This window comes from Oryctolagus cuniculus, chromosome 4 (genome assembly GCF_964237555.1).
Source record: "Oryctolagus cuniculus chromosome 4, mOryCun1.1, whole genome shotgun sequence".
Taxonomy (NCBI): Eukaryota; Metazoa; Chordata; class Mammalia; order Lagomorpha; family Leporidae; genus Oryctolagus; species Oryctolagus cuniculus.
The window spans coordinates 68,660,425-68,685,913 of NC_091435.1; the positions used below are offsets into that span (position 1 = coordinate 68,660,425).

Sequence of the window (25,489 nt, forward strand, 5' to 3'; positions counted from 1 at the left end):
CTAACAGTCATAGCTGACACAGAACAATTAATATGCAAAATAAGGAAGAGATGTATAAATACTATATTTACAGATTTTTGTATACTAATGTCCATAATGTAAGAAAAGGAAAATAATATCCATGCTCAGTACTGTTATTTAGCACCAAATCCCCTCTATTTAGAGAAACAAACAATTCTTTTAAATGTCTTTATGATTTAAGGCTCCAATAACAACTCGAGCATAGGTGAAAGTTTGCTATTTATTTAATCTTGGAAGAACACTGAAAGGAACAGGCAGAGAATGTAGGCAGTGTGGAAGAACTCCTTGGTGTAGCTGGCCACATGTGGTGTGTGCAGCTGCAGGGGAAACTGGCCAGAGCTAAGGTTACATATTTCTGTTCAATACGGGTATCCATGGTGGTAACTCTCATGGTGGCGGTAGTCATCCTGGTAGCCATCTTGGTATCCTTGGTGGTAGCTATGGTAACCATAGCCTGCATACTCATCTTCCGGGCAGCGCATCCCCAGCGACTGCTGAATGGCCATTTCTTGTCTCCGAAGTTGCATCGAATCAATTAAATCGTACACAATCACCATGGACCACATTGGGGAAGGATACCAGGATTTGACATTTCCGTCTTTTCCAACCAGAAGCATGGAGAAATACTCAGGGCTCACTTGAAAATAGTTACGTATGTCTTTCACCAAATGGGCTGGCACATCTTCCCTCTCAACAACCGAGCTCCCTAGAATAGCATTGCGAGAGTCGTTAGCGGATTAGAGCACATTTCATGAAAACCACAAACTAAGAGGAAAATCACTATGAGAATAACGAGCAGACCCATGAGCCTGTTCTCTTTAACTCCAAATCTAATTAAAATAATTTGCAAAATTTTTCCCTACTAAAATTTAAAGTTCCTTCTATTCTGCAATGTGACTAGTTTCAGACTTTGATATTTTGGATTTTTCTTCCATAGAAATGTGACAGGGTATAAACCAATTCCTTATATTAATCCTGGCAAAATCAACTTCTTTAAAGTTTGTTTCTACCAAACTTTATATCGAATATACTTCTAAGTTTATTTCCAATTATCTTACATATATATTTAAAATAACAGTTTTATTTTTGACATTTGTCCTTAAAACAAATAGCTCATTTCATTGTTAAAGGTTAAAAAATACCAATTATGCCAGATTTGGATGTATGTATCTAAACTATTATGATTACAGAGAAAAAGAAAAGGGGGAGAATAAAAGGAGCTGGCACTTCGTGGGAGTCAGTTCTGTCCAGCATTTTGTCACACATTTTATACACATTATCTTATTTAAAGTGCTTGTTCTCAAAAAAGAAAGACTGAATTTGCTTTTTGAAACCTTAGTCAATAGTCATTTTCTTTCAACCCCTGCAAGCATTTTAGTATTTGACCTTATCTGTTGAAATGGAATCAATGATATATGTCCTATGTGGTTCATAAAACCATTATGAAAATTAAATGAGACACCATAGAAGGAAATGCTTTGTAAACCATGAAGCCCTATGAAGACGAATGTTATTTTAGCTAACAAACTGATGGTTTTATTGATACTTTGAATGATTTTAAGTTAAAATCAGAATTAGTCTCTGAACTCTGGCCTCCTCCTCCACACATCCTGAGGACACCCACATGCCTGAGGCAGGGGGAGGACTCAGTGAACTTTGTTCATCTTGGAGGCACTTCTAGGCTTGCATACCGCTTAGTATCATTGAACTGAACTGAACACTAACTAGTACTATCTGACAATGACAATATGAGACAGGTGGGTTAAGCCGCCTCCTGGGACACCTGCATCCCAGATCAGAATGCTGGCTCAAGTCCTGGCTTCTCCGCTAATGATCCTGTTCCCTGCTAATGAGCCCTGAGAGGCAGCAGATCACAGCTCGAGTGCTTGAGTCCTTGCTACCCAGGTAGGAGACCAGATGGAGGGTCAGGCTCCTGGCTTGGGCCTGGCCCAGCCCTATCTGTTTCAAGCATTTGGGGAGTGAACCGGTGAATGGAAGACATTCATTCTCTCTCTCTCTCTCTTCCACTCGCTCTCTCTCTCTCTCTCCCCCTTTCAAATAGGTAAAAATAAATAAACATTAAAAACAATAACATAAAATAATAACACATTACCATTTATTGGAAACAGTTCTAAAACTCCCCCAACTTCCTCTCCAACACCCAAAAGCTTCAGAATGGTTATGTGGCGGAGACCTGAGAAAAAAGCCACAGAATTAGGAGAAAGAATTCTAAGACAGCTGTTACTTCCAAGGACCCGATGTCTGATAATTAAAATCTTTCAAAGAATATAGGACAACAAATTAAGTATAATAGCTCACTTTCAACCAACAAAGTTATGAAAACTAACTTCAGAAAAGTTTCTTTTTTGATCCAGGAGATAGATAATATAGATTCTTAAAACTACAGCAGCAGATGTTCTGAAACACATCTATGAAGAATTTGAGAAGAGAGACTATTGAGAGAGAAAAAAAGATCCACAGATGACTAAAGCTGTACTCTAAAAGCAACTTTTACTCAGTGGAATAGAGTATGTGTCTGGGAGTCTGCAGTCGGGACTGGGGAACATTCACATGATCTAAGCGTCTATGTTCCATTTTAGAATTGACCAGGAAGAGAGTGGAATGGGAAAGCAGTAATGAGGTGGCTGCCGCCTACTCACCAAAATTGCATGCCTGACCACTGAGGGCAGAGAGCTGCTGTGAATAGGCCCAGTCTTCATCATTAGGAGCAGAGATCACTAGCAACCGTCTCCTCCATCGGAACCTGGAAAAGAGGCAAGAGGCCATTATTACTGCTTCACAATGGAGGCCAGTGAAAGAAAGCCAAATAACTCTGGTTTTTTTTTCCCCCATGCCCCAAATTAAAAAAAAAAAAAAAAAAAAAAAAAAAAAAAAAAAAAAACTCCAAAACAGAAAAAACATTGAGCTGGAGAACTGTCTCACAGCTTGTCAAAGCCATTAAACTGGATTACCACACTCTCGTAACTTTTTCTGTTGTAATTTCACAGTCTGCCTACTTTGGTGTTTTTGTGATGTGTCAGACATGAGGCTGTGGTCACCATGCCTGATGATGTCACCTGGGGAAAGAGGAAGTCCCAGAGGCAGTGAAGACGGGGCCAAAATTATACATTCAACTGGAACAACAGAAATAAGGCACTTAGCAGAAGACGGAAGAGAGCTCAAGTCTTAGGAGAGTCCCCTCGAGGGTTCGGATGGGGTTAAGAAATGAGTATATGAATGAGAAAGAGAGTAGAAAAAGACACTGAGTTTGAAGTGGATGGCAGTGACGAGAAGAGGGTTGATGGAAAAGTGGCTCAAAGTGTGAATGGGGGTCCCTGGAAGAGCAGAAACCCTGTGTACCTTCCTCACACCCAGTAGTTGTCTTGAAAGCAAATGTTCTAGAATTTAATCCTAGAATCACTGCCAGGAGCCCACACACGGTCCCCCTATGAAGTGGGATGCCGCCAAGCCTAGCACTGTGGGATTTCAGAGAGCATACGCTGCAGTAAACTTGGTGCCTGCTCTCAACCCTGACATAACAGGGCAGTCGAAAGGGCTTTTGTGGCCGGCGCCGTGGCTCACTAGGCTAATCCTCCACCTGTGGCGCCGGCACACCGGGTTGTAGTCCCAGTCGGGGCGCCGGATTCTGTCCCAGTTGCCCCTCATCCAGTCCAGCTCTCTGCTGTGGCCTGGGAGTACAGTGGAGGATGGCCCAAGTCCTTAGGCCCTGCACTGCATGGGAGACCAGGAGAAGCACCTGGCTCCTGCCTTTGGATCAGCGTGGTGCGCTGGCCACAGCGCGCCGGCCGCAGTGGCCATTGCGGGGTGAACCAACAGCAAAGGAAGACATTTCTCTCTGTCTCTCTCTCTCACTGTCCACTCTGCCTGTCAAAAAAAAAAAAAAAAAAAAAAAGCTATGAAAGGGCTTTCGTGTAATAGCAGAGACATTTGAATTCCTTTTGGGTGGTGCTACTTTTTGGGTGTCCTCGAGTGTGTCACTCAGTTCACCTAAGTCTCAGGCTGTCCTATCTCTAGAATATAAAATAGCAGTGCCTACTTCAAAGGGGTAATAAAGAATTAGACCCTGAGGCCTATCGGTGTGAGTTATCCACATGATGACATGGCTACAGAAGACTGTGTCTGAGTCTGCAGGCTTCTGCATCCTGGAACTTTACCTACGGACCGACCCTGGACGGTACCCATCGCAATGCCATAGGACAACCTATTCAATCCTTACGTTTGTGTGTCATTGTATAGCTCACTTCCACTACACAATCTGTGTTGCTCACTAGGGCTCAGGGAAGGCATGCTTACTTCCCCCATTTTAGAGAGGGCAAAATGAGGCTTAGAAAACTCAGTAACTGGGCCAACTAATAAATCTAAGGTGGTAGCAAAAGACAGACAGAGCTCTTTGGCTCCCGGCCCAGTGGTTTCCCTAGTCTACTACTCTCAGGGATGCAGATGTTGGGCGGAGCTGTCAGAGACCGCAGGAGGGTACAAAGTAGAGAATCCAGGCATCCAAGGGGCAGTGTATGGATCCCACCTTCAGTGGGTAAGGAGTTCTTGTTTTTCCTGCCTTGGGTCAGGCAGCTGCAGGGTGTCGGGACACTCTCTGGCAGCCAGCTGACTTTATTTATGGTTTCTCTGCCTGTGCCCCTTCCAGCCGCCGAGTGAACATGAGAATTTTGAGCCCTGAAGAAAATGGCCTCTTGGGGGAACAGTGGTTTGGGTGAATGAGAGAAAATGATAGTCTGATGAAATACAACCTCTGAATGGATGTCTGTCGCAAGGCTTGCCAAGAATGGCTTGCTGTGACATTACATTCGTTTCCTCTGCTTATTTTTCTTCAAAGGGAAAGAAAAATGAAAATCTCCTCTGAGGATAGGGAGATGAATGTGTTTGGCATGGAGGAGGGGGAGGAGTGTCGGAGACCATCCCAGGTTTCATGGGAAAGGGAACAGTGACTGCTCTCGGGTCACAAACATGGTCTCCTGTGCTTCCTCTGCTTCCTTAGGAAGTGTGCCAAACCAGCGCCGTCCCCCACCCCGCCAGGATCCCAGCCAGGCCAGCCTTCCTGGCCTCACACAGAGCTGGGGGGTGTCCTGGAGGCAGCTATTTCGGGAGAAGCCTATTTTGACTTGTTTACCTGTGCACACCACTGAATGCCCTCCTGATTGGAGAGAGATGGGGCCTGAAACTCCCTGTTCCAGACACAACCAAGAGGTCATTTCTTCTGAGTCCTGACTCAGGTCCCCGCAGACCTTCCCATTAGGATACAAGGCCCCTGCTCACCACGGCTGCCAAAGAATGTGTGAAAGAATCTGAACCTGACTTAGGTCTTTATTGCAGACCAATTGTTGCTCAATCACCTCAGCTTCTCAGGAAATAAAATCCTACAAGCCACGCATGTGTTTGCATCTCTTAACTGGCATTCCGCAATGTGTGTGCCTACTCTTTGGAGCTTCTGTGTCAGGGGAAGGTAATTATAGCCTGAACCAAATGAGCATCACTGAAGACCAGACTGCCTCAGGATATGGTCAGCGGCAACCAGACTGTACAGACCCACCAACAACTCAGCAAATTTGAAGGAAAATTCCCATTTGGATACTTGTTTATTTGTAGGACTGTTATTTGATTTTTTAACATTTTTCTTTGCCCAAGTTTCAATTCAGAACTGTTGTTTGAGTCCTTCTCACTTCTCCCTTAATAACACAGTTCTCAAATAGGACCTGTATAGCCAATGCTAGTATTACTACTAATAGCTAGCACTTACTGATTACTTATTTTGTGCTAGGTCTTGAGACATTATTATGTTTATGAAATTGTCCTTCAGAATAATCTTAAGAATAGACACAGTTATTATCACCATCTTGCAAATGAGAAACTAAAGCCCAAAGTGGTTAATTGGTGCAAGGTCACATAGTTAGTAAGTGGTGAAACCACAGATCAAACCCAGGGCTACCTTGCTCTTGACTTTAATACACTATTTCGGGGCTGGCACTGTGGCATAGTGGGTAAAGCACAGCTCTTGCCATTGGTGCCATTTGGGGAATCAATCAGCAGATGAAGGACTCCTCTTTCTCTCTCTCTCTCTCTCTCTCTCCCTCACTCCCTCCATCCCTCCATCCCTCCATCCCTCTGTGCCTCTGCATCTCTGTAACTCTGCCTTTCAAATAAATAAATCTTTTTTTTAAAAAAAAAGCACTATTTCACTGTAATTTTTAAGATCAATGATAATTATCAGCAGAATGATATGAGTTGTGACCATAAGTCAGGTACATCCACAATGTATTCAATCTTATACCACTCTGAATATCTTCATAAAACAGGTAATATTCCTGAAATACACTTATTATAAGTCCATAGGGTTCTACATTTGATGAACAATATGTTTATATATCTTAACATCCTATATAATTCAAAATATTTTAGATACAAAATAATTGCATATCTTAAAAAATCAAAGAAATTCCAAATTTAAACCAGGATAAGAATTCCAAGGTTTTGGGAGTGAACAAAATTGAAATAATGCCAGATCCACTTCAACTTTTGAAACCCATAATATAGGGATTATAAAGACACTCTGCCTGGGAGGATGACAGTAATCCCTCAGAATGCCTGTAGCTGCAGGCCACATGTTGGGCCCAAATCTCTAGGTTTTATAGCATCAAAGGGGAGCCGGTGCTGTGGCTCACTTAAGTTAATCCTCCACCTGCGGCGCTGGCATCCCATGTGGGCACCGGGTTCTAGTCCCAGTTGCTCCTCTTCCAGTCCAGCTCTCTGCTGTGGCCCTGGGAAGGCAGTGGAGGATGGCCCAAGTGCTTGTGCCCTGCACTCGCTTGGGAGACCAGGAGGAAGCACCTGGCTTCTGACTTCAGATTGGCGCAGCGCGCCGGCCGTAGCAGCCATTTGGGGGGGGGGGGTCAACCAACGGAAGGAAGACCTTTCTCTGTCTCTCTGTCTCTCTGTCTATCACTATCTAACTCTATCTGTAAAAAAAAAAAAAAAAAAAAAAAAAAAGCATCAAGGAGTTGGCTGGTAATTGCTTTAGAGGGTGGGAAACTTAATAGGGTGGGAAGTTTAATATGATTGTTCAGTGGGTCCACAATGTTTAGTCCTGGGAGATTCAAAAGTAAGGGGGAAAAGTTGCCAAAGAATCAAAATCATAGTAATAATATATATATTTAAGAAGGATTCTGGTTTTCTTTGTATATATATAATTTCTGTTCTTGTGAGAGTAAAGAGAATTTGGTGTAACGAAATGACAACCTTGAAACTCCAAATTAGAATGCATCATTGACTAATTGGTCTAGAATTGGTCTAGTCTAGAATTGACTAATTGGTGGTTTAAGTAGAAATCTTACCAAGTGCTTGTAGTGTTTCCTACATCTGAGAGAATTTAAGATTGATTAACTTATTAAGAAAGGTTTTGGTTGCTTATTTCAAATAACTGAACAACATAAACATATAATGGCTTTGAAAGTGATGAAGTTAATTAATTACTGGTGTTGCAAAGAAGATTAAACATTACTGAAGGTCGCCTTAAAAGTGATGACCAAAACTTGCTAGATTAAAAATAGAAAAATAAAATTTATAAGCTCCAAGTCAAAATTTGTACAGAGCACTAAGGTCTTGATTTTATAATTCAAGTACTTTTGACACTAATTGTTCAAATCAAAAATAAATTTCTAAAGTCTTTCCACCTTAAAAAATGGGGGGGGGGTCTTATCATCAATCTTCTATTCACTGCAATCTAGAGGGATGATCTTGGGTCCGAAGTTGGTGTTTAGTGTCCCCAGATGGGGACAAACAGCCATTTGCCCAGGGAATCGAGAGCCCCTTGCAGTCCAAGAATGGCTTAAAGGCTGGACTGAACGTCAAGACCTTACAAAGTCTTCCAAACTCTATTTCTATTTCAAATATTTGTACCACCCTGAAAATCTGAATGAAGGAAGAGCCTCAGGTTCCTTCCAGTTCTGAAATCCTGTGGTTGGAGGAGTGTTTTCCTTCACTCCAAATCTGAACTTCTGGGTTCAGAACTAAAAATAATTCACCTGATATTTTCAAAAGGAGCCAAGGATAAGAAGGTAGACTTTAAGAGACGATTGTTCTGAGGCCACCGACCCCTAGAAGGAACTCCAGCCAGTGATGAGAGAAAGCTACCTTACTCTCTATTAGCCTCCCGTGCCTCTCCTGCAATATGACAACAGTCACCATCTTTAGATGGTGGGATTTTATGAGGATTAAACCAGGGAATGAGATACCTGGCAGAGAGATGAGTACAGAAAAGTGATCATAGGGGTTTGTATTTGGACTAGAGGTTAAGATACCCTTATCCCATATCAGAGTACTCATTGCCTGTCCTTGATTCTAGTTTCCTAGTGCAGATCCTGGGAGGCGGCGATGATGGCTCAAGTAATTGGGTCCCTGCAACCCATGTGGGAGATCTGAGTTGTGTTCCTGTCACCAGGCTTCAGTCCTGCCCCAGCCCTGGCTATTGTGAGCATTTGATCAGTAAACTAGTAGATAGGAACTCTCTCTATCTGTCACTTTCCTTGTTTGCCTCTGTAAATCTCTCAAATGAATAAAAAAATAAATAACAATTTTTTTATAAAGTCACCACAACAACCCGGGGATAAAGGCAGGAATACTTGCTATAGTTATTTTCATTTTATATGTGAGAGATTGAGAAGTGTGGTGTCAAGATAGGTACAACTAGCAGATCAAAATCTTGGCTGAATGAAAAGTCCTATATTCTTTCTATAGTGTGACGTTATGTCCAAAAGCACTCAAATCTGAACTGTAGGAATTCAGATTATCTATTTCTTCATCTTAGAATCCTTACACCCTGACTCACATTTGGAGAACATGCTTTTATAGATATTAGTAAAGATTCTGCCTAAATGATACAGATTTAATGTTGAGCCTCCATTTCTGGGGCCAATTAGCCATGCAGCACAGTTGGGATGGTGCTTATCCACTGAAGTCCCTCTGAGTTTATTCCGATGGGAAGATTTCTGCAGCTCTGCGCCTCCCAGGTCCCTGTGGAATTTTCATCAGACACCCGGAGAGGGATACAGAAGGGAGGAAGGTGGATAGTGCTATACTCCTTTTTCTGAGCATGTGCCTACTGCACTGACAGAGGAGTGGCTGCAAATGGCTTTCAGTAAACAACAGTCCCTGGATAATCAAGAGGATTTCTCCTTTTGAGGTCTCAGTGGGGCTTTTGTTGTTTTTCTGCAGAGTTGGAAAGAAGCAAAAAAATCAAGCACAGTGCCAAATCCTGACTGGAACTAAAAGAAGCCTAATAAATAAATATGTAAAATAAAAGTGCTATGTAAGAACTTTCCAAATTCACCAACTGAATAAATTTACTCTCATGAGAGGTCAGATTTCCATATTCTAAACTCCCCTCCACCCACAAAAAAATAAAAAAAAAAAAAAGCAGAAAAGAGAACAAACACCTATCCAAAGCCAGCAAATCAATACTTGCACTTCAAGGTGAAGCCAACAATTCCTGTAACCAAGGCCACTCCCAACAGGACAGAACTAAGTAAGGTGGCCAGGGAGGGTCACTCTCTGTAGACACATGCATGGCTCTGTGATTCTTTGGCATTTCCATTAGCTCACTCAGGCAAATCCATGCCTGTGTCTTCAGGAACTTCAAAAGTAATGTACCTGGATAGGAAGTTCTCCAGGGACTGCTTCTTGTCATCCTTGCAAACAATGCCTTCCTTCTTCTGCTTTTCCATATCTTTGATTCGGGATTGGAAAGTATCAATCAGATCAAACACAGACTTCATTGCTATTGGTACCTCATAGTATTGCTGTTTAAGAAAGAATAGAATGCTTATGTAGACCCAAGCAAAGATTCTACCTAAGTGAGACACTTATAATGTTAAGTCTACAAGCAAATGGTTGCTCCATTTCTGGGGCCCCTTAGCTATATAGTGCAGCTGGGGTGGATTTCTACAGCTTTGCAGAGGACAGAGAACCTGGGAGAATTCCAGGGAGTTCTAGGGAGATTATCAACATGGGAGCCTGGAGGGCTCATTAGCAACCTCTGTAGATGTTTTGAGGTTCAAAATTCATGAAATGATGCCCACTAATGAATAATTCTTCTTAACCCTGCTTCATTTATTAGAAGTCTTCCTAATCATACAAATACTAAGTTGCTTTCCTACCTCTGCCCTTCTTCTGGTTCCTGTTCACCATATAGCTGGAGAAGTGAGACACACTATACCTACCATGGGAAACGAAATAGAGGGACATATTGGAGTATATGATCTGGACATTAAGGATAATTTTCTACAGGGCCTATTCTGTGGCTCCAGGGATTGTTTTACTTGGTAAACTTCACTTATAATTAGATGATGTTTGCTGAAATAGTCTCATAAAAGAGTTGGGATCCACCTTAAAAATGAAGAAATTCAATTTCCTGCATCACAGCTGTCTGGACTTACAAGAACAACCCGAGATGGATTTGGGGGCTGGCTGAGTGTAACCAGCGCAGGCCAGAGAGCAGTCAAGACATGGCTTAGAGCCACACCCCCAGTGGAATTCAGCAAGTCACAGAAGGCAAGAGCTAGCAGAAGCTGAGGAACCATCTACTCCAACCCCTCACATTACAGCTGTGCCAATACCTGTGCAGAGTGAATGTGTGAGGTGATATCTCCCCAGATCCAGAAAAGTACTGCAAGCTAAGTCAGCCATTCTGACAGCCCCAATAGCCTTTTCCCTCTAAAGACTCTCATGTAAGCAATATATATTGTCAACAGTTAGAATGGTTAAGACAGCAGGCCCCGGAGTGAGCCTCTATGGGTGTGAAATCCCATACTGCCTGGAAAATTTTGATAAGTTAATTAATGATGCTGCACCCCACCTTTTTTTTACTCTGCAAAACAAAAATAATGCTATATTTCCCTTTGAACTTTGAAAAAAGAGTTGAACTGTGTGCCTGGCATAAGGAAAACAGTCAGCAAAGTTAACCATTTTTGTTACAATGACAACATGGCACAATTTTTCCTGGTTCAGAACCTTTATACCTGAGCATGGGAAAAAATATAGTTGTAAAACCCTACAGGTTTGTCTATATTGGGTCAGAAAGTAAACTTCCAGGCCCTTCCAAGATAGGCCTATATTAAACATGAGAAAAGTTCTTGGGAAAAATGGAGTTAAAAGATAAGTTTATATTCATGCAAAAAATATAAATCCATGCAGTTTTTTCACAATGCACATTTCATAGGCACTTTCTGAAGTATGTTAGTATGGATTTCTTGAAGGCAGAAATTCTTCCCTCTTAATCCCTAGCACCTGGAATACCATGGCTATTCTGCAAGTGTATAATGAATGTATGACATTGAGAGTAAAGAAAAATTTAGCATGAGACAACTAGCTGGGCCGTGGAAGGTCAGTTCAACCCAGTCCTTTCTGGGGACCACATTGCTGGGTGTAAATTCGTGGGACAACATGGAATATTTGGGTAATTTCAATGCCTGTCTGTGTATGAAATAATGTGTATGAAATATGTGCTTAATTATACAGCTAATAGACTCACTGACAAAAAAAAATCAGGGTTGCTCTTCTGGGGATTGGTCCCTCATCATCTAAAATAAGATCCTGTACCTTGACTCTCAGATCCACATCTGTCAACACCATGAAGAAGTCGTTATAGGTCATTCCATACTCTTTCCTCAGATCGCCGATGAGATGCTGGTCCACCAAGTCCTCATCATCCACCACTCGCATAGGCTTTTCATTATCTGAAAGAAATGAAATGTGAATAAATACAGGTGTGGTGAGACAGAAGTCAGTGGGTAGTGAGTGGGTGAAGGCTCTGGGTGTCCATCCTGTCTCATCAGGCTAGCCTTCAGGAGTTGTAAACATCTGATTTACATTGTGTTTGAGCAAAACACAGAAACAGATCAATGAATAAACTAGCTTTGAAAGCCACTCTTCTAAAGCTGATCAAGGCCCTGTGTCCGCCTCCCTATTTACAGAGACTCAGGGGGAGACAAGGTAGAGTGAGGGCTGCTGAGTCATCCTTGAAGAAGACCACCACTCACCCAGGCTGAGTCCTCACCCTAACCAACTCAATCCAGACACTTTTGTCAGGTTTTATTTCCATAAAAAATAATTCCATGGCTGAAACTTGTGTCTGTTCCTCCTTGTTGGTATAGAACTAAGTTCTGGGCCCAATAAACTTGTCACAGCTACAGAGAAAAATAAAAATCTATGTTCAAACTTAGTCACAGGTTCATTTTAGTTCCAAAGGAAGTCAAGCTATTCATTACACATATTTCATAAGTGAATAAAATTCCAAAGTGTGACTGGATTTATGGACATGTTTAACATTACATAAATTGTTTCAATCATCAAACACCCAGAATAAATTGGTATCATTTGAAATGGCTCACCGGGTTAACAGGAAGCACAAAAATAAAGATAACTGGCTTTATGATGGCTTGCTTTACAATTTTTTTAATTGGCAAAAGTTATATGAATTCAGTGGAAACTTTACTTTGAACTTTAGATTTTGATCTTTTCCCAATATTCTTCCATAATGCTGGGCAGTGGCAGTAAGCCACAGCTTCCAGTCAGGACCAAATGATTCTGCAGTGTGTTGCTAAGCTGTGATGTTTGGGAGGTTAGGTTTATGAAATGTGATTTTGCCTTACAACATGTTCAACACACAATGAGTAGACATAAAGTTATCAAAGGTGACAAGCATCTGTATTTACTCCTTCCCTTCCACGAAGGTCACAATGTTTCCCTCAATCCTACCTGAATTTTAATTTCAAAATATTCCCTTTGTTAAAAACAAATGTGAAAAATTAAAGTTAGCTAAAATGTGATAATAGGAATACTAGTGAAGAGTTTCTATCAGTTATCAACACCATTACTCGGTGAGTAGCACTACAGTACTATAGTAGAAACCACCACAGTTAGAAGATGAGAGGTTACAGCTTGTATATCATAGACCATCACTCTTATTGGTCAAAGAGAGATATAGTTCAGCTATTACTTTGATTTACTTGATTATGAAATTTGAAAGTATATAAACCATGAGTTTGATTTTTCCAAAGCAAATCAAATTGAGAGGGGAAAGATCTGTTGTCCTCCTTAAAGTCATAATTATGCTTCATGGATCACTACAGACATGAAGCTCGGAGCCTATAAGGAACCAAGTACATCTCAAAAGAAAAATTATATGCTGCATACATAGAAACTATTTTTTCAAGGGTACATTTATGTTGTCATTAACAAAATATAAATTAATTTAGAAGAATCCGTATATTTAAATGGCTGAGGTGTTTTTTTTTTTGGTATATATTGTTGAGTATACAAAGCAAGTTGCAGAATAAAATGCATAGTACGACTTTATGCTTGGTTAAAACAAAATAAGGCAAAACAAGAAACATGCATACAGGAACACACACAGAAAAGATCCAGAAAGACACACAGCTGAATGAGGGTTGTCCTTGAGGAGTGAGGTAGCAGTAGGGAGAGGTGAGGCTGAGACTTTCACTGTGTATGCTGCATGTCTAGTCTATTCAAATTTAACAAGAAGCATATTTTACTGTGTGAATAATAATAATAATAAATCATTGAAAAACTAATTTTTTAAAAAGGTAGTTACAGTTAATGTTCTGATCCTAAGACTTTACAAACCACAGTTTATCTTGCATCTAGGAATTACAATTTTAATTTCCAACATACATTCATTTCTGCTTTTGTTTAATCAAAACAAAATCATCAGTGTCTTGAGTAGGTGCTAGGTGCTAGACTCACAAGTGAGTAACTATAATGGACTTCAAATTCCTTATTAGAACCAAATGACACCACTAGCAACTGCTTAAGAGAAAAACTCACAAAAACCATTGAATGGCTGTTGTGAGAGAGAGATGGAGATTGTAGCAGATTTAAAAAACAGTCTAACTCTTCACCCTTGCCTACACCTATACCCTTGCCCTGTAACTGTAGCTCCTTGTAGTGGTAAATGGGCTGAGCTGTCCCACCTCTTGATTCCGAGCTCACTTAAATTATTCAGGTTTTCCAATGAGATACATGGGACACAAGCAGAGGCTAGAAATGAGCCTACAAATTAGGATTGTTTTTGCCTCTGCCATTGTTATGAGAGCATGTCCACACTAGCCTGCTGGAGGATGAGTCAAGCCTAGTTACACTGGTCTCATCCCAGCCAAGTTTATCCCAGATAAGCTCGCAGTCAGTTGAGCCCCAACACTGGTATAAGTCCAGCCAAGATCAGCAGAATCACCTTGCCAATGTGTAACGTACTGAAGATGTATGAGCAAACCTAATCCAGCCATCCCAGACTGGCCAAACCAGAGTTGTGATGTCTTCATGCTTATTATATACCATGATGTCTGAGAGTCTTTTCTACATAGCCTTCTTATGGCAATAGATAACTGAAACAGACATTATCTGGCTCAACTCAGGCATACTATTGAAGCTAAAACTACGAAACTATAGTGGACCCTGTGGTGTCCTAACTTCAGAACTAAGGTTGCTTTGAATATTTGCCCTTCGGATCCCACTTTGAGATGTGTTCTCCTTAAAGACAACTGCTTCCCCTAAGTCACTGTCCTACCAGGGGACAGCTCACGTTCAACAGCTGAGGCAGTGTGCAGAGAGGAGAGATAGAGAAGTTCTCCACCTTGTTTCAAAGTGAGCAAACCACTGCAGCTCAAATTCTCCTCTGTCCAATCTTGCACCCCTCACCCCTCATTCATATGGTGCCTGCAAACACAGCAAGCCCATGCATCTCCTGAATGCAAAACTCAGAGTCTCAGAGTCTGAATCTCACAGAATCCAATCTATTATAGACCCTAGGAAGAAGAGTGGCTTGCTTTAAGTTTACATTGCTAGGTCATAATGCAATGAAGCTGAGGACTAAGGGAACATCACTTCCCTCCTACCCAATACACTCTCTAATATACCAAAATACCTCACATTTAAGAGTAGAGAGGATAAAGGACCAAGATTTAAGCCAAACTTTGCCCTACTAGTATATTGCAAGAAAACATTTCACAGCCTTGCTTCTCCTTTCAACAAAACGTTTTCTGAAATATTTCAACCAATGGAAAGCATGGAAGCTTTGATCAACACTGGATCCAGCTGGGATGGGGGCAACCCTGTAGTAAATCAGATTCTCTCCAGGCCAAATTCTGAGGAAGGTGCACGTGAGGCCAGCTGCCTGCTCCTGTTGCAAGTCTCTGGCAGCTGCTCCTACTGAGAACAAGCATGTAGATATTTTTTTAGTCTGGGAATGCAGAATGTCTTATTTCTAATAAATTATTTCACCTGTGCACTTGTAAGCTTTTTGCATTTTTCAATAATGATGCTTATTACCTTGAATTGCAACCAGTTGTTTTTATATATATTTGTCATTAGATATGAACAACTCAACAATGAAGACCAAGTCTTAGACATCTTTTATATCCATACAGCTTGCCACAATTCATAACACACATAGGCACTCAGTAAAGATTTGGTAATCATGAAAATTTCTCCTTTAAGAAAGATATCATTTAATAAACAATCCAGTTAATAAATGGGTAAAGGACTTGAATAGGTACTTTTCAAGAGAAGAAATTCAAATGGCCAACAGACACATGAAAAAATGCTCAGGATCACTAGCCATCAAGGAAATGCAAATCAAAACCACACTGAGGGACTGGCGCTGTGGCACAGCACGTTGGAGCCCTGGCCTAGGCACCAGCATCCCATATGGGCGCCGGTTCTAGTCCCGGCTGCTCCACTTCCGATTCAGCTCTCTGCTATGGCCTCGGAAAGCAGTGGAAGATGGCCCACATCCTTGGGCCTCTGCACCCACGTGGGAGACCTGGAGGAGGCTCCTAGCTTTGGATCAGCACAGCTCCAGCTGTTGTGGCCATCTGGTGAGTGAACCAGCGGATGGAAGACCTCTCTCTCTTGTCTCTACCTCTCTCTGTAACTCTATCTTTCAAATAAATAAAAAATAAATCTTTTTAAAAAACTACATTGAGGTTTCACCTCACTCTAGTTAGAATGGATCTCATACAAAAATCAACACACAATAAATGCTGGAGAGGATGTGGGAAAAAAGATACCCTGATCCACTGTTGGTGGGAATGTAAGCTGGTACAGCCACTGTGGAAGACAGTATGGAGATACCTCAAAAATCTAAATATAGATCTACCATATGATGCAGCAACCCCACTCCTGGGAATTTACCCAAATCCACAGAAATCAGCATCTGAAAGAGTTATCTGTACCCCCATGTCCACTGCAGCATAACTCACAATAGCTGATATGGAATCAACCCAGATGTCCATCAATCATTGACTGCATAATTATACTATGATCCTGTTGAAGAGAAACATCATTTTCAAAATTTGCCTATGAATTACTTATTCACAATTAGGGAATCAAAATGCTCTTTTTATTATATTCTTCCTCTGTCAACTTTTCTACCTCTCTTTTTATTTATCACTCTTAAGCTGTTCTTCAAAAGAAATTGTCAAAGAACTTCCTTTGCCCTGCAGGGATAGCCCTTAAAATTTAGTGATTGGAGACCAGGGCTAAAATATTTTTTATCTCATATTTTGCTGAGATAGAAACCTGTTTTTTGTGTTCCCTCTCCATATTTCTGTTTTCATTCTGCAATAAAGTGCCTTTAGCCAGTAATATTCTTTCTATTTGATGAATTTTGTCTATAATCCATCCAATTAACACACATACCATATTCCTATCCTAAACTGACATATCAAATACAATTAACTAGAAAAAAATGCCTTTATGTGCTAACCCACTTTAAACTCACAAAAATAATATATTGGAATCGCTCAAGCATCAGTAACTGTCTTTAGATGAATGCTTGAAATCTTAAGGTAAGTTTCCTTGGGTCTGTAGGTCCATCACTGATGGTCCAAATACATTTGGCATGATGGACCAGCTGGTAAGTACAGTTCACACTGCAGCTGGATGCAGGCCTCTGCTTTCCAGGCCCAAGAAAATCTGGAAGACTAGAGAGAGAGTGCTTGATTTGTTTTTAAGGAAAAGTAAGGCCATCTGATAGACTTCCAGCTGAAAATCGGTCAAGGCTGGGTTTGGTTCACTGAAACCATAGCTCATGCCAATTCTTATTTTCCCATGGCTGACTCCCAGTCTTGGCTGAAAGTGCTACAGCCTTTCCCATAAGGGTAACCTGGGACATAACACAGGGAGAGAAAGGTCATCCAGCGATTAGATGAGGAACAATAACCTCCGCACTCCAAATCAGGTACTGACTGACATTCAGGTAGGCAAATACCCAAATCACAATACCTGATGTCCAAGAAGGCAGAAGAGAAAACCTCAGCTCTTCTACAGTGCATATTTAATCCAGATGTCTAGAAAACAGCAGGATTATGCAAAAAAAAAAATTGCCAAGGCAATACCAGATGCTTATAAAAGGGCCCTGTAGATATTGAGATGGAAGACATAATGATTTTTCCAAACTTCTCTGAAATGAGGAATAAGAATACTTTGTGGAAGAGTTGGAGAGTAGCATGTTTGACACCAGGGACACTTGGTGGAGGACTTTCATCACCAGCCAGCACCAGTCTCTGTACTGGATTGAATACCTACTTCCTCTCAAGACATCTGGAGGTTAAGTTCACTGCCTAATGCTACTGCATAAAACTCTAGAAAACAAATGATTCAGCCCCAGTTAGCCAACAAATATGTGGCATTATAGTGTTAGTCTCTCAGCCTTCATTTTATCACCAGAGCTACTGATGCAGCTTTATCTGGAAGAGCCACTGTTGGGGCTCACTTGACAGCATTCTTTAATTAACAGACAACTAATCTTAGAACTGATTGTCTGGTGTAACAACTGTGACAGCTCATGGATCTCCAGAGGACTGCTGTGTCAGATGGTGGTGATAATGTTGACTACAATTAATAGAGCCTATGACCTAACAGTTATCTGTGTTGTCTCATTTAAACTTCACCATAGCCTGTAAAATGATCAGATTATCTCAACAGCGAAAATACTTTAATCTATGGATTCCTTAAGTAAAATATCTAAAACGAGAAGCACATCAGCACGTTCACTCTCCCTGTTGCCATACTTGACCTCCATCAGCTTCACCATCTCTCCTTTTATTGATCACCCTCAAATTTTCCTTCTTTAAAACAAGCTATCAAAGAACCTCCTTTGCCAAATGTTGTGTGTCCTTTTTCTTTTCTGGGCCAGTTTCATATACAGTTTTACTTACAATTCTGCATTTTCTACTTACAATATAGTGCATGTAAAGTGCCATGCTATTTTCTGTCTGTGTACGTGTTCCATGTTCAAGTGTTGGGAATGCTCAGTAATGTCCTACAGCATCTCAACTTAGTTTAGCCACAGAATTTGCTACAAATTTGTGTCCTTCTATGTTTTACTGCTGGGAGACACTTGGGTTGGCTTAATCAGCCTCTTCAATGGTGGGCTCTGAGGGAGGGTCTCCTTGCAGGGTAGTCCTGGGCATTCCTGCTAACTTGCCTTCTGCATAGTGGGGGCAGCTTGATAATGATGGGGTTGTGGACTTGCCATTCTTTCTGTTGATGTTCAAATTCTTCCTTCTTAGTCTAATCCTTATCCAACCAGTTGATGATTTCATTACACTTGTCAAGAATCTTTTGTCCTGATAGTTGATCCTGCCTTGAAGATATGATTAACTTCTAAGCTGAAACTTAAGCACTAACTTGCCCAAAGTGGTACAACAAATAAGTTATGACTCTGGACCTGAATTTTTTTGCCACCAGAACTTTGGTGTCTTTTGTTTGTATAATTATCATTGTTGTTGTTTTGGTTAAGGACACATTTTTGTTGTTGTTGTTCTATCCCCCTAAACATACACACAACAGAAATAAATGTCCACAAACCAGTCACAAATCAATGGTGATTTAGGATGGGACCTTGGAAAGAATACTACTTATTTTTCCTTCGTAGCCCACTTAGGGGAAGGTGAGCTAATGAACACAGAGAATAAAAAAATGAAAATTTATGCCTAGGTATATTCTAGGCACACAACAGTGTGCCACAATATTTTGCATTTAAGAATTTGTTCAGCAAGGAGAGCTTGTGTTAAGTGTTCTTCTGCAATAAGAAAAAATATAATTTAGAAAGCTAGATCTTATTCCAGTGAAGTTGACATTATCATGACATAATTATGACTGACATGTTTAATTGTATCTTTGAGATAATGTGTTATATGTATTAAAGTTAAGTATGAATGGGAAATAGTTTTATATTTTTTCAGATGAAATATATTTTATGAAAAATATGCAGAACATGTACAATAATGGAAGATGAAGCATTATGCTGAAGGATTTTCATTATTGCTAATAACATCAACAAAAGAAGAAAATGGATTAGGATAAATGTTTTTAAAAAATAAAGCCCTAGAGATGCAATAATTATTTAAAAAAAAAAAAAAAAGACTGGGTGGGTTCTGACTATGAAACTTAACTAATCCCAGTAAGTCTTGCAACATTCCCATAAGAATGACAACAATTAGATCTCAGCTGCCCAAGGCTGAGCTGTATGCCTCCTGAGTCTCACACCCATCATTAATATGAAAAATTGTGAAAATTCTAAATTCAGCCAAAACCTTCTGCTCTCCAAAAGGACTTGGGCGCAGCTCAGTCCATATTTTCAGTGACTTTTCATTTAGCCCAACAGCTTCTCTCAGCTCCAATTAATTCTCCCTCTGCCTTGCAAGAGTCAAGTGCTGCATAAAGTCTGCAGGAAGATGCGAAGGCACTGCTCACAGGCAAGAAGACCCAGGATCCAGAAGATAGTGCTGGATTACCCCTGTGCTTCTCCCCCTCTGCTGTATGAGGAGTTAAAAAGTTCACGGAAAATGCATACCATGAAAAAACTAAGCCTGGATTTTGAAATTTTTGCACTGAAATAAACTTATCTTAATTCCATTTTCCATTAATTTTTGAAGCCCTTATGTATAACTCTCATTTTTCTCCGCCTTACTACCTTGCAAGCCAAGTGCTGAAAACCTAAATCCAGAATCATCCTGGCATGGCTGTGCAAATAAGCAGGCAAACTGGCTTGTTTTATGACAGCCCTCTGGACATCTGAATTCCCCTTTTGATTCTCCAATGGCCCCTCCCATAACACTCACCCCATCTTAGATACGAGAAATATAATAATATAATTAAATTATTTAAGAGAACCTAGCTGGAAGTGGTCGATTTTCATGGTGCTGTTGCTGACGGGGCCGAAGATAGTGATCACTGAGATTTTTCTGGTGGCCATCTTGCAGAAACTTTCCAAGTATTCGTCACGCTGTTGCACATACATGTTGTTTTCAGCCTTGGGAGCAGTGATCAGCTGGAGGTCGGTGGAGATAAGCACATGATATAGTGTTAGTTTCGTACTGAGGCAGAGCCCAGAGAGGTTTGGAACAGAGCGCTGGTAGTAATTAACACATAAACTACAGATGATTCTGTTGCACAGTTAGGGCCAACAATTGCCATCTGGAAAGCACTCCCTGTCCCCCCCTCCTTTTTTAAATGCTCCATACAGTTTAGAATTTTCTACTACTCTCCATATGTCTTGGTGTTTTCACTTGTGAACTCTGCACAGGAATACTTACTTCTGCAATATTGTTTGAGTATTACATGAATACTTGGCGTGCAATGATTATTCTAAAAAATGTTGTCTCCGTATCCTCATGTTGATCTCCATTACCCTAACTGGCTAATCAGACATTGGTTAAATCAAAGCTTTCTGCCTTTATTTCGCATTCCATGGAATTGAGAGAGTTTCTCCAAGCCAGGACTTGGGAACCAAGAACATTCCATGATTTGGAACTTTTATTAGGCATCCTTGCAGACAGCTTTTATGATGATCTATGGTCTACAATTTGTCACATGGGAGATGTTCATTGTGCCATTAGGCCTGCACAGAGCTCCTGGCAATCACCTTTAGATACTGGAATCCTCCAACTACATAGCCTGTACTTAGTTTAGTCTTCTGTTCAGACTCTTGTCTTTTTTTTTTTTTTTTTTGACAGGCAGAGTTAGACAGTGAGAGAGAGAGAGACAGAGAGAAAGGTCTTCCTTCCATTGGTTCACCCCCGCAAATGGCCGCTACGGCCGGAGCTATGCTGATCCGAAAGCCCAGAGCCAGGTGCTTCTTTCTGGTCTCCCATGTGGCTGCAGGGACCCAAGCACTTGGGCCATCCTTCACTGCCCTCCCGGGCCACAGCAGAGAGCTGGACTGGAAGAGGAGCAACCGGGGCTAGGACCCAGTGCCATATGGGATGCTGGCACCATGGGCAGAGGATTAACCAAGTGAGCCAGACAGCCGGCCCCCAGACTCTTGTCTTTCATCCTCTCTTTGTGACTTCTGATTCCTTTAGGCAGTGGTAAAAGAGAAAAAAGAATGTAATCGAGATACCCTAGTCACCAATCATCTGAGGAAGCTTATTATCTTATTTTGAATAAATTGAGGCTACTACTACTTTTTAGAGGTGCTCTTAAACTTCTCTTTAAGAATGCCTCTGGGGCTGGTGCTGTGGCTTGGTAGGCTAAGCCTCCACCTGAGTGCCATCATCCCATATTGGCACTGGTTCGTGTCCTGGCTGCTCATTTTTCTTCAGCTTAGTACCTTGCAAGCCAAGTGCTGAAAACCTAAATCCAGAATCATCCTGGCATGGTTGTGCAAATAAGCAGGGAAACTGGCTTGTGTTATGACAGCCCTCTGGACATCTGAATTTCCCTTTTGATTCTCCAACAGCCAGCTCTCTGTTTATGGCCTGGGAAAGCAGTAGAAAATGGCCCAAGTGCTTGAGCCCCTGTACCCATGTGGGAGAACTAGAAAAAGCTCCTGGCTCCTGGCTTCGGATCAATTCAGCTCTTGCTGTTACAACCATTTGGGAGAGTGAACCAGCTGACGGAAGACCTCTCTCTCTCTCTCTCTCTATCTATCTATCTCTATCTCTATCTCTCTGTAACTCTACCCCTCAAATAAGTAAATAAAATCTTTTTTTTAAAAAATGCTTCAATGTTTTCATCTAACGTAATACAAAATCTTCTTTACTACCTTGACTATTTTAGTTCCCCTCTTCTGAGCCTTATCCAGTTCACTAGATTTTCCTGAGCTGAGACCAGCCAGAACTATGTATCACCCTCCAAGAGTGAGTGGGCAGGGTGCTGTTCACCCTGTAGGTGGGAGGATGTGAAATTTTATTCTGACTCCAAACCGATCATCATGCTGATGGCTGTAGATTCACTCTGTTGACTCATCAGTGAGCCAAAAGCAAGACTCTATAAGTTTACTTTACTGCAACCAATTCCTTGTACTTGACCACATTCAAATTTATTAGCCACTTTTCTATCTACCCACCTAATCCTATAAACTATTTCTCAAGTTCATGGCTATTAGACTGGCATTTTTCAAAGGGAAAGTCACTCTGTTGTTAACCTCTTATAAATATTCTATCATAAATGTTTGAGAAGTCAGGTCCAAGCTTGGACCTACAGTTTATTTTTCTCTGTCAGAGATGTGTTTATTGCTTCCCGCAGGCTCCCCCTTCTATGAATTTGCTGTGAATGACAACATGCTCTCCCCTCAAGGAACTGCAAATGTGTTCAACAGCCTTTGAGTGGAACATTAACAAAGGTTTTCTGGGATGAAGTGGTTTCTCTCCCTCTCTCTCTCAGATCATTATTTATTTTAAATAGACATGCTCTAGTTTATTTTTGATCATGTGTTTATTTGCCTGTGCAGATGGACATGGTGCATAGGAGATGTTTGTTTTAGAAATGTGTTTTGCCACAGGGGAAAAATAATAAAATTTTCCAGATTTGTTCATTGATTCATACTTAGCCTGAAAAGAAGATTTAAGATGGCTATAAAAGCATACCATGATGGTGTTTTTGGTTGGTTGATTTTTAGTTAGCTACATGGGATTTAAAAATATTTCTTCAGGTTTTGATGGTTACCCCAGATCTTGGAGTTTTATTTTAAGTCTCTCTATTTTAGGTTTTACTTGCTAGCTGTTCTTTCTTCATAAACAGATGATTTTGAAATAAATACAATTAATAAGCAGGAGAAACAACGTTAAGAGACAGAACTTTATTGTCAATTGCCTGGGACTCCCTATTCTAAATGAAGGATAAACCCATATTCAGAGCAGATTTAGAAACATTTCTAGGCACTTCTAGTTGCCCAGATATAGATGACTGACAAATCATTTGCCTCTGTAACTTCAACCTTATTCATCAACTCCATTTCTTGGTCTCATAATTTCCTATGGACTCTTTAAGACCCATGCCCAGATCTAGGTATGACACGATTTCAAGAGTTTTCAAAGCCTCCTCTGGTCTGTTCCTTTCCCTTGTGTATAATTAAGAATTTCAGACAATAAATCATCAAACAGAACCTCATCCTCCCTGTACGGCAGCTTCTCCCACATAACTCTGCATACAATGGCTTTCAGCCCATTGGTACTTAATCTCACTTAAATAAATAGAAACCTCTGATGTTTGTTTTCACCTCAGAGCCTTTGCCTGAGGATGCCTCAATCTACCAGAGAGATGACATTCATGTTGCCTGACTCATTTCCTGGCTGCTGGCCCTACAAGAGCCAGCTCCAGGCTCTCTTCTTGTGAAAGTTCCTCCAATTTCTCCCTTACATGACCTCTCCCGTAGCCATAGCCAAAGCACTCAGAATTATGAAATGGAAGGGTTCATGGGCCTTAGCCAGGCCACTTAATTGCATAAACCTGTCCTATCACCTTTACACTGGAACAATTCCCTGCCAACTTCATAATGTTGTGAGAATTCAGGGGGAAAAAAGGAAGGAATAAAGAAAGAAAGGAAGGAAACAGAAAAATACATCCATAATACATTGTGTGCACCCGAGCACACACATGCACACTGCTTCTGAATCGTTAACCTGCATTCCTTGCTGTCTTTGCCCACGTTACACACACACACACGCACACACACGCACACACCTGCCTCACTTCCCCATCTTATCCGAGTCTTTCTTCACATGTAGCCTTGATGCTCCTCTAGGTCTTTTCTAGCAGGCAGTGATTGCTTCCTCCTGTTGTACTATTCTTGTCTGCACTGCCCACTGGGAATTCTACATTTGTTTCATTCTCTGTTATCTTTTACATGGGTGTCCCAGCTCCCCAACTACTATGCGAGCTCCTCAAGGCACAAGCCCAGACCCTATTCCTGTGCCGCAGGTGGCAGGAGCCTCACAGACACATGGCCAGTGTCCCTCAGGTGCATAGATCTCTCCAGCCAGAGAAGAGAGGACGGCCTCAGGAACACAGGGTCTCTGACCAGGAATGTCTATCTGAACCCACAAATCAGTTGGTAAAGACATTCTTCTTTACACTCAATCTCTGGGCAAACAGAGATAGCTGATCATCCGAACATATTTCATGGACTCCTTCCCTTATGTATCAGCATCTGCATCATATTCATTTTCCAGCTTGGCAAGATTTCAAACAGTGTTTAACACAGAAATCATCTCCAGACACCCTTTCCTTAAAAGAGCATCCTGTAACTCCTCTGAGAACATTACTGTCTGTCACTTGGCCTCTCTCCAGGTTGGTAGCAATACATCGGGGTATGTATCATGAGTTTAAAACTGTGTTGTGATTCTTTTTTTATGTGTCTGTTCCAAATGGTATGTTGGCTCAATGAGCTTCAGAGGATGGGGAAGCCTGTTTACATAAGGAAAGGGAGCAACAGGAATGGGAAGATGCTAGGGGGGAGATATTTTAAGCCTCAGATTGTTCTAAATACTGTGTTAGGCTCACAACACTAGATTTTTACAGGATTCTGAAAAGTAACTTTAAAGCGAGCAGTCTGCCTTAGTAAGCCAGAGCTTTTAATCTTTTTCTTCTTCTTCCTTTTTTTTTTTAAAAAAAGTTATTTATTTATTTGAGATGCAGAGAGACAGACTGACAGTTGTACAGTCAGACAGAGAGCGCTCCCATCCACTGGTTTACTCCTCAAATGCCTGCAACCCAGGACTGGACTGGGCTAATGCCAGGAGCTGGGATCTCAATCGAGGTCTCCTACATCAGTGGCAGGAAATCAGTTGCTTGAGCCATCATCTGCTGCCTCCCAGGGTGCTCTTTAACAGGAAGCTGGAGTCTGGGGCCGGAACTGGAGCTGGAGCTGGTACCCATTCCAGATACTCCAATACAAGGTATGGGCATTTTAACCACTAGGCTAAACACCAGCCACTCCATCCTTTTCTAAAATTAAACCAAATAAGTAGGTTGTTGTGTCAGTATCTAGATTTTTGAAGTAAGGCTGAAAATATCAACCACTTGAATTATGGGAAATTCAATCGTGAAAGAGTGCTTAAACCTGTGCTTGAATTTATGCAATTCAACACACTGAGGTCCTTTGTGAATGACAACTAAGTGGATCTCAGAGCAAAAA

At 41.2% G+C, this 25,489-nt stretch overlaps 1 protein-coding gene across 1 annotated transcript in view; it reads right to left on the reverse strand.

Moving 5' to 3' along the window:
• Positions 1–223: 223 nt before the first annotated feature.
• Positions 224–25,489, reverse strand: part of CCDC80 (coiled-coil domain containing 80) — a 31,857-nt gene continuing 6,591 nt past the window's right edge. Inside the window, exons 3-8 of the mRNA XM_002716703.5 lie at positions 20,245–20,401; positions 11,647–11,783; positions 9,700–9,848; positions 2,682–2,785; positions 2,135–2,215; positions 224–727 (exon numbers count right to left, since the gene is read on the reverse strand). Coding sequence (XP_002716749.2) covers positions 381–727; positions 2,135–2,215; positions 2,682–2,785; positions 9,700–9,848; positions 11,647–11,783; positions 20,245–20,401 — 975 coding nt within the window. The 3' untranslated portion in view covers positions 224–380. The remainder of the gene's footprint in view (positions 728–2,134; positions 2,216–2,681; positions 2,786–9,699; positions 9,849–11,646; positions 11,784–20,244; positions 20,402–25,489) is intronic.